This window comes from Stegastes partitus, unplaced genomic scaffold, assembly GCF_000690725.1.
Source record: "Stegastes partitus isolate 25-593 unplaced genomic scaffold, Stegastes_partitus-1.0.2 Scaffold368, whole genome shotgun sequence".
In the NCBI taxonomy this organism is placed as follows: Eukaryota; Metazoa; Chordata; class Actinopteri; family Pomacentridae; genus Stegastes; species Stegastes partitus.
Genome location: NW_007578099.1, coordinates 159,234 through 168,908, shown reverse-complemented (window position 1 = coordinate 168,908; position 9,675 = coordinate 159,234). Strand labels below are relative to the sequence as shown.

General features: G+C 37.6%; 1 protein-coding gene across 4 annotated transcripts; it reads left to right on the top strand.

Annotated features, from left to right (window-relative positions):
- The first annotated feature begins 360 nt into the window (after positions 1–360).
- LOC103359358 (uncharacterized) lies at positions 361–9,058 on the top strand. 4 transcript variants are annotated; one of them, XM_008284673.1, is made up of 4 exons: positions 4,490–5,310; positions 6,974–7,102; positions 7,178–7,524; positions 7,624–9,058. In XM_008284673.1, the coding sequence occupies exons 2-4, from the start codon at positions 6,991–6,993 to the stop codon at positions 7,798–7,800; spliced, it is 636 nt and encodes a 211-aa protein (XP_008282895.1). In that variant the 5' UTR covers positions 4,490–5,310; positions 6,974–6,990; the 3' UTR covers positions 7,801–9,058. The 4 variants fall into 4 exon arrangements, with proteins under 4 accessions (XP_008282894.1, XP_008282893.1, XP_008282892.1 ...); XM_008284672.1 differs by lacking the exon at positions 4,490–5,310 and adding an exon at positions 361–488 and having other exon boundaries at positions 7,178–9,058; XM_008284671.1 differs by lacking the exon at positions 4,490–5,310 and adding an exon at positions 3,582–3,879 and having other exon boundaries at positions 7,178–9,058.
- Positions 9,059–9,675: the final 617 nt, after the last annotated feature.

Here is a 9,675-nt window from a genome sequence, read left to right as displayed (position 1 = left end):
GGTATGGAAGGTAGTGTGCTGGTCATGTTAGTCTATTTATAACCCGATATCAGCCACATTCAGCGCATGACTGAACGCCAAATGCCGCACACACTCACGCACACACACGTACATACACACACACACACAGTGAATGCTGGTGAAAGATAAACATGACTAAACATTTTAGAGGGAGCTCTCTTTACAGCCCCTCCTGGTTAGACAGTCTGACACCTGATCAAACGCTGATGGTCTGGTGGATTTTCCAGCTGGAGCAAAAATATTTGAAGCTGACTGATCAGTAACAGTGTATGGATGGGAACGCCACCACCAGCACTCTGGTCCTGACTGTAATCAGATGAATTAGCATGAAACTTTGTTGAGATATTCATGGTACCCTGAGGCTGAATTGTAATTGTAGCGCCACCACCAGAGGCTTCTACTATGAAGCTTCACTAAACCTAAGAATAGTCGGGACAAGTGGCCCCACGAAGCTGATTATCACCTCAGTAAGTCAACAAGGGTTTTTAGACATGTGCACGTTCACATAAGAGAGGCAGACTTAGCAACAGATGACCAATCAATAACAATGGAAAGGTTTAGGGCCAAACATTTCTAATCAGGAGAGGAAACTATAACCCTAAACCGGTAGGAGAAGTTCTAAAATATAATACATGCTAAAAGCAACACAACTGTCTGTTAATGCTGCTGCAACCAAAACCATGAACACAATTAGTTAATTAGAGTTAATAGACTCATCAATATCTCTCATATAAGGCACGATCTGAGTAATGTTTTAACCATATTTAAATTGTTTAGATGAAGGTTTCTTTTTCAACCTTTAGCCATCCTTTATCATTATACATTACAAAACTGTAAAACAAAATTACAGATGAAGTTACGTAATGCTACTTACAAACTACAAATAGACTAGATAGTGAAAATAGAACCGTTATCATGGTGATGTGGTGGGAAATTGCAGTAATCCCACATTCAATGTTCCCATTCTCATAGTGCGTTAGACAATTTTAATTTTATTATTTCAGCTGCTTGGCAGTTGTGGCAGTCAGTAAAGAACAAGTACAAAGAAATAATTCAAACCTGTAAGTAGACTTATTGCTAATCTTATAAAGTCAACAACTGCAAGGATCCTTTATGTCTCTGTTTTAGAGTTTTATACTGAAATTGCAGTTCTAAAATCTGTTGCCCTCCTCAAAGGCCCTCACAGCACTATCTTTGCTCCGCATTATTGCAAACTGGACAACTAACTGGTCAGTAGGCGATGCTTTAATACGTGTTGATCTGTTGTCTCAAACATAATCTGCTACAGAGAAGGTCAGGAGTTCACCATTGAGATGTAGCTCAGTAAGAAGTGAACCGTCGTTGTCCTGAAAATCCCAAGATGAACCTGAAGTCACCTCGCTAACATCAAATCTTGCCTCATAGCGAAGACCTCAGGTCAAAGTTTTTTATTTGTTTTGTGGTGTAAAATCAAACGCTGGCAATACTACCCACATTCCCATCAGCCTAAGATGTACAGATGTAAGTGCATTCCGTGAATGCTGCTGACTGTTTCAACATATTCAACAAACAAACACTTAATCCTCGAACTAATGACACGACATCTATTCAAACAAATGTCACACAAATATGCTGACGCTCCAGCAAATTCAGCCCAAGAATAAAGTGTTTAATGCGAAAAGCAATCTCCAAGAACTCTAGAATGTCATCACAGGATCAGTAGGTAATGCTCACAAATTGCAATGTGTCTACAATCAGAAAGAGATTTGACTTGCATAGGAGGCCTGCCAGGAAAAAGCATTTGCCGTCCAAAAATAACATTTGAGCAAAACTACAGTTTGCCAGTTAACATATAGACAAAGATCAGCTCTTCTTTGGAATAAAGTCTCTGAACAGACGAATCACGCATAGAGTTGTTTGGCCACAGTAACAGAAGACATGTTTGGCGTAGAGCAAAGACAGATTTTGAGGGGAATAACCTCATATCAACTGTGAAGCATTGTGGTGGAAATGTTATGGTTCTGTGTTGTTTTGCTGCCTCAGGGGCTGGACAGCAGCCAATCACTGATTCAGCTATGAATTGTACATCATATCATAAAGTACCTGAGGACAATGTGAGCCCATCTGTCCAAATGATGAACTAAAAGTGAACCTTTCAACAGGATAGTGATCCTGAACACATTACAGCAAATCCACCAAATGCTCGAAAAGAAGAAATGGAGCGTTATGGGACACAGTTAAAGCCTAACTTTGAATCAAAGTGGATTTGAAAAGGGCAGTTTATGCAATACAACCCTCAAACATGTTGCAATTGAAGGAAATTTGCATTAGAGAGTGGTCAAAAATGTCAGCAAGCTGATGTCTGGTTGACAATTATGCAAAAGCTGTTTCTGCAAAAGGGGACAACACTTGCTTCTGAGAGGAATATTAGCTCGATTGATAGGCTTAAGCTTGTTGAATAAATGGCTGTCCAAGTATATCACCTTTATCGCACCTTATCAAACAGGATCAAGTGTTTGCTAATATGTCAAAACATCAGTAGTTTCCAGCCCGTGTTCTTTATACCTGCAATACACCTGCAAAACATCAGTATGCTAACATCGCCACGGTAGAAATATTAGCATGCTAACATTACAACAATGATTTAAACAGCTATGCGTTTTTCAAATGGGTCATTTTTAGTTTCTTTTAGATTTCTGGGATATTTGGGCATCCCTCAGCTTGTTGTTTTGGTTTCCTGACCTTTAAATTTACTGTTTTGGTTTACTCAGTGTTCAGATGCAGTGGGTAGCTGTTTTAAGTAAAAGAAGATCTGATAAACCTGTTTAACATGAAGCTCAGTGGCTGGTGAGCATAGTGGAGTATTTAGCAGCCAAATATTTGTCTCAAGAGTTAGTGGTGACCTAAACAGAGCCTTAAATACACTCATCAGGTGATCAGCTGGATACTGTTTGCTCATACTAAAATGTCAATAAGGTCATAATATGTCAATGTTGTGTTTAAACCTTGTTGTGCTGCCCCCAAGAATCAAATCAAACAAACAAAAAAGAAAGAAAACTAAGGCTTAATATCATAATTCAATATTTGCTTCTGAAAGTTGTAAGTAGCTCTTCAGCTATGGCTGCTCCGTTTAATTTACTGTAAATACTGTCTGAGCTCTAATGTCCCTATCATCATGATTACCATTATTGATTTGTATTCCTATGACCATGAGTGAAGTGGTTGTTTATTATATTATGATAAAAATCGCAACTTTAAGAATGAAGAAGTTTAAAAACAAAGAAAATGTAAACCAAGGAAAAAATAGAACTTCTGGGGCTTAATACACCTGGCAGAGTTTATATTCTACAAATGAAACTTTAGACAAGCATTTAATGGGTAGATTTCTGTATTTGTGACTAAATTAGTTTATAACTAAGAATCACAAAGTGATCAAATAAAAATAAACAGAACTAATACATAATTCAGGATTACCCAAACCTTCTTTTTTTTTTTTTTAACCTGGCTCTGTGAAGAAGGTTCAAAATAGCATTTAGACCTCAATGAAGGGAAATAAAATTTACAAAAAATACAACACTTCACTTTGAAACAGCCTTTTGAATCTGTATTTACTCAAAGGGGATTCATGACTTGATTATATTTCCATGTTTATCTCACTTTTTTGTTGTAGTCTTTTATTGTTTCACAGCAGGTTGGGTCTTTTACTTTGAAGGCAGCCTTGTGACACACATTTTTCCAGGTGTAGCTGTGGCTGACGCAGGTGAACTGGTGTGTTCAGGTGCAGTTACGTCATGGCAGTAAAAAATGCGGATCTAGCAGCAAGGTCATTATCGTGTCTGTGTCTGCACTTCCCTCCAGGAATAATCGATCACTTTAAGTGTAAGTAAACCTCTATTTTTAATAATGATTCACAAGGGAACGCTGTCGCCACATGATTTACTGTTAAACCTATAAGGAGCAGAAAACAAAATGGATCTTAGTCTGACTTTGAGAAACTGAAACACAAGCTCTGCATTTACAGCAATCAAAACAAGTTATACAACTGAAATAGGTGTCATGAAGCTTAACTGTTTGAACTGTTTCTATTCCAACTACACTGTTTAAAATATGTTCATAAACAACAACAAAAAGGTTAGAACAACCAGTAATGTAGAAGAAAAGACAAAAACTACAGGGATGGAATTAGATAGTTGGAATGAGGTCTGTGTTGGACAGGAACTGAAAAAGACCAAATATATTCTTTAGGACAGAAACGACCCAACAAGAAGTGGTTTGAACTGAATAATTTGATAATTGGTTTGAGTCATCTTTAAAAGAAAAAACATTCTCTGTTCCCAGCTTCTTGCATTTGAACATTTTCTGGTTTCTTTACTCCTTTGTTACAGTAAAGTGAATATATTTATGTTGTGGATAAAACAAGACATCTATGGATGATATCAACTAATCAGTTAATCAAGAAAATAATCAACAGATTAATCACCAATGTAGATAACAGTTAAGTGTGGTCCTAATTGTAAGCTTGTTCACTTGACAAAAGTTACCTGGCTCACAGAAAGTGTTGCTGTTTGTGTCCATAGTAAGATTCCTTTTAAATGTTTTTCCACAATGTCATCATAAACCATTGAAACATAATGCTGGTGTGTGGATGAACTCTTATGACAGTCAGCAGTGGTCAAATATCAACCAAAAACAGACCCTGCAAGACAATTCATTGTCTGTCACATCATCCATTGGTCTTTTTTGTTAAATGTCTTGATCTCTTACGTTTTACTTCCATGACAGTGACACACAGGTTTCTCTTTTACAGACGAAACAATCAGCTGAGACGAAGGCTGTGCTTATTCTCTGTTAAAGTTCATTTTTGAGTTGATGCTAAAAACTCCTCTCATGTAATAGTCTCACTGACAGCTGGTGTGGTTCCTTTTTATGCTAAAGTGGTTTTACTTCCCTGTTTTTTTAAGGGCTACTTCCTCATGCTTAGCAGTTCCCTGTACACGGTGTTGCATGTTGCTGAATTAGTGGAGCATAATTTTTTAGAAACCCACAAGGAAAGAATCAGGCCTGTCGTAACTGGTTTGTGCGATCTCATATGAAGAATGGGTTTCAGAGTCACAGACTTGTTGTCGACTATGTTCCGTAAATGGGCTTTACGTCGGGATTTACATACTGAGGCAGTGTCTGATTCCTTGACAATAACAGGAAGCCTGTTTTAGACAGAGGTTCGACAGGAGAAATCTCTGAATCTTGGTTTTGTAAGGGATGACGAGTCCTAGACTGTTGGAGCGGAAAGTGCAGACGAGCTTATGAGGGGTAAGTCAATCAATATTCATATGCAAGATGCAGCATAAGTATGAATTATAATAACTTTATTAACTTCCAGAGAGCTAGAAAAATACATCAAAACCAGCACATTAGGGTTGCATAAATGGATTTAATGTCTTGGTTATAACATGACTAAAGTCAGGGCATGCAGGTGGTCTAGTGGTTTAGAAAGTACGACGTGACCACAGTTGACCTTTGCTGTTATCTTGCTTTCCACATTTCCGTCTGCAGCTCGATTATATAAAAACACAAGACAACTAACCTTAAACCAACAAACAAACACCACCGATTGCTTACATTTCCACGTAATGTTGCTTCTTTCAGCTACAGTCATCCTCAAATTTATTCATTATCCCGTTAAAGAAGGGGGGGAAACAAAAAACAAGCAAACAAGCATGATGGAACCCATAAACTAATATTTTGTTGGACAACCCTTTGAGCTAATCACTGCAGTCAAGTGTTTTCTGTAACTCTCAATCAGACTTCTGCACCTGTTGACAGGTATTTTGATTTTGGCCCACTGCTCATCAGGAAAGTGCTCTAATTTGTCCGGGACAGTTTTTTTTTTTTTTTTTAATTATTCTTTTCAACAGCAATTCAAAAGCAATGTCTTATTTCACTAAAGTATAATTTAGAAAATTTTTATTTATTATTATTTCTTTCAGTTTCTAGTTGTTTGAGTGACTATTGTGAATTTAGAATTTTCTTTAATGGAAGGGTATGAATGAATTTAAGGACAACTGTACATACTATAAATGATAATGCATTTAGCATAGGTCAACTGTGGCTCCCAGACTGGGAACACATCGTCAGTCAGCATTTTGTAATATCAACAGGTACTCTTGATGTCATCTTTAAATGTTACCTCCTGAACACATTTTGCAGTGATGTGGGCGCCATGTCATGATACTCCCACCTCCATGCTTCATTGTCAGGGCTATGCATCCACTGTGGTAGTCCTAACCATCTTTGTAAACTCTCACAATCAAATTTTTAAGGTCCTCTGCTAACTCTTTTCCCTGTGGACGAGGATGCAGACACATAGATAGACACTACACATAGAAATGTTGGTGTTCACAGGTCTTTGTATGACCATGTTCATGCAATTAGGCTAATTGGAAATCACAAGTGTACTTAGTTTTTCTTTTTTCAATCATCACAAGTTTTTTTAAAAACTTGTGTCAGTAATTACAGGTCCCTTTTGTTACTGACAGAGTTTCTAGTTTGTATATTCAATAAAGTCTTTCAAAAGTATTTGTTTTTGACTGTTTCTAAGAAGAAACACTCTACTTGTCATCCTAATTATGTGAATTATTTAACATTTAAATGTATTGCACACAGGTACACTCACTTCTGTTGTATATGTAGTTGCAAAACTATTTCAATTCATTCCATTCCATTTCAATTCAATTCAGTTCACTTTACTTATCCCCTAGGGGCAATGACACAATGACATCTCTATTAGTTTCAGCTTTTATTTGTGTTGAGTATTAATTAGCAGCCATGCTACTTGCTTAATTATGATCATCGGCCTGCTCCATGGTACTTCCTATATATTGCCCTGTTGCGATTTTGACCATGGTAGCACACGGACGTTAGCATTTAGCCGTGTGCACCTTAGTGTAATCTCCTCTGTGATATTTGCTCTCAGATCATTGAGCTGGTGAGATGGAGGAAGCATACAACGAACTATACCAGCAGTTTCTTCGCCTGAGGTCGCTTTGCCTGAGACAAGCCGCTCTGTTGCATCAACTCACAGCAGCCCTGCAGAAACAGCAAGGTCTGCTAATAAACTACGTCTGATTCTCTCAAAGAGCGTGTTAGTCATTATGCTTAAACAAGTATCTGTCTGCAGGTGCCTCTGTTCCTAATGGAGAGCTGAGTGATATGATGTCGATTCCTGTCCAATGTACCCATGAAATCCCAGTATATCCCCATGAAAAGCCACAACCACGAACAGCTGCAACACAAAACCCTGCAGCACAGTGTGGCATTGGTCACCTTTCCAGAAATGTGGGGACTTTCTCTGATCTCCTTGCTGAAGATATGTCCAAGCTCTGTGTGGATATGACCTCTTTGAAGGCGGATCAAACGGCCACGTTCTTATTAACCCTGGACTCCTCGAGATGCCGTGAAGCCTCTTCCAGTGAATCGAAAAATCAAGGAAAAAACCATCCTGGTGGAGACAGGGCTCCGTGCACAGTAAGGGTCTTTAAAAATCCTAGCTGTATTCTAGTGTGTGCCTGGTTTTTATTACGTCCTGCATTAACTTCTCCTTCTTCTCCTGTGTGCTTGTGTGAGGCGCCTGTGGCAGACAATCCCTCCCAGGCCGGTGGCCTCATGAGCCTGTGTGGCGGGGCACTGATGTCGGACGTGGCGCTGCAGTCTCATGTTTGTGAATTCTGCCAAGCGGTTTTCCCCGGAGACACGACCACAAGAGGAGAGTTCCTGAGACATCTCTACACCCACGTCACTTAGACTGAACTGAGTCTTCCTCTCCCCTCTACACATGACTTGTGTACTCATGTGACATGCTGTGCTATAACTCAGGAAACAAAATGGACCCATTCTTCACATGGTTAGCTGTCAGACTGTGAACAAACATAATATTTTGTCTCTTAAGTGTAAAATGAAGGGTAGAAATCAATCTGCCAGCTATTGTCTTTTGTAGGCCTCTGCATCAGTGTCTAGCCATTGTTTTTTGTTCATGTTTTGAGGCCTCCACCATAGCTGATGGATATTAATACATTTTGTTTGTCATAATTATACTACACGCCAAATTGGTTGCTGATTCATTGATTTTCATAGGGACTATTTTAAATCATGTTAATCTGTCTTATTCATGGCTAAATTTCACCAAATCAATCCTATTAAATCCTACCTGCAAGCAAGGCCAGATACCACGACAGTATTTTTTTGTCAAGCTGATTGTTTGAGCTGCTTTATTCATTGCTGGTGACTCACAAAAAATAAAATAAAATAAAATAAAATTAAGAAAGCCGGAATTACTGTTCATGTATTACAACTTGAACCGATTCTGATCCTGTTCAGATGTTTTAAAGTTTCTCTCTTTGTGATAGTTAAATCTTTAAAAACAAATTTTTGTGTATCCAAGTTGCATGTTTTAATTTTTGTCCAATTTAAATAATTTCTTCTTGCTTTCAAATGGCTTAGATGTAGTGATGCTTCCTTCACAATATGCAGCTCTGTGAAGTGCCTGACCTTCTAACTCTCACTGCAGCCCGAGCACACCAGCTCACCTACAACTCTGCTCAAACACTGTAAAACTACTCTACACTACACAACGACAAGTTGTGATATTGGAAGTAATCATTCATACATCTTTAAAACAGGATCCGTGACATGTTTCCCAGTATATATGAAACGCCATGTGGGAAGGTCAACAAGATTTTAAAAATACAGATTTTCACTGCAAGAAGTCTTAATTCATCCAGAAAACACAAACTTGTGAAAACATTTTCGCCTAAAAAATGCGGCTGTGGCATAACTAAATAAATGTTATAATGTGTGACTTATGTAATTAGCTTACTGTTCTACTTCTCAACCCTAAAATGTTATTGTTGTTACAGGACGGCAAAGAAGAAAATTCTCTGTTTATCTCGTGCAGCAAAGTTATAACCGGTCAATGATGCTCAGTTTGGAAAGTGAGACACAATGTTGTGTTTATGAGCTTAAATGACTATTAGGTAATCATAAATAAAATTGTTGAAGCCAACTTTCCATGTTGTGTCATTCTGTTTCTAGTCTGCAGCAAAGCCATTGTTTGTCACCAGTTGAAATTGGCTCAGTCATCACAGGTGATAATGACATTTTTATAATCAGTTATAGTAATTAAGTAATTTGTCTCAGTTGTACAAGCAGATTTCAAATTTGTCATTCTTAGTATTCCTGTTTATATAACATAATAATTATCATTACAATTATATTATATGTATTATATGTTATTTATATTATAATAATTCTAAAATTAATACTCATTAAGACTCCTATAATTACGGCATGACTGAAACAATCATCATTAAAAAAAAATCATAAAATCTAATTTGGAATCCACACACAGATTTACTTTCAGCTTTATGAAAGTAATAATAAATATTGCACATAATAACAGCATCTCATTGTAGTGCAGACATTTAAATGCTCACCTGGATGATCTTATAAATAATGAAAAGATTATTTCTCATTGTTATTCTGCTGTTTTCCGAACATTTACTTTCAAGCATTACACCGATCAGCTGTCTGCTGCTCAGCTCTGTGTTACTGAGGAAAGAGTCAGAGATAAGAATAGACTGGAAGACTTAATGCTCTAATTAGTGGTGCTGACAGCAGATT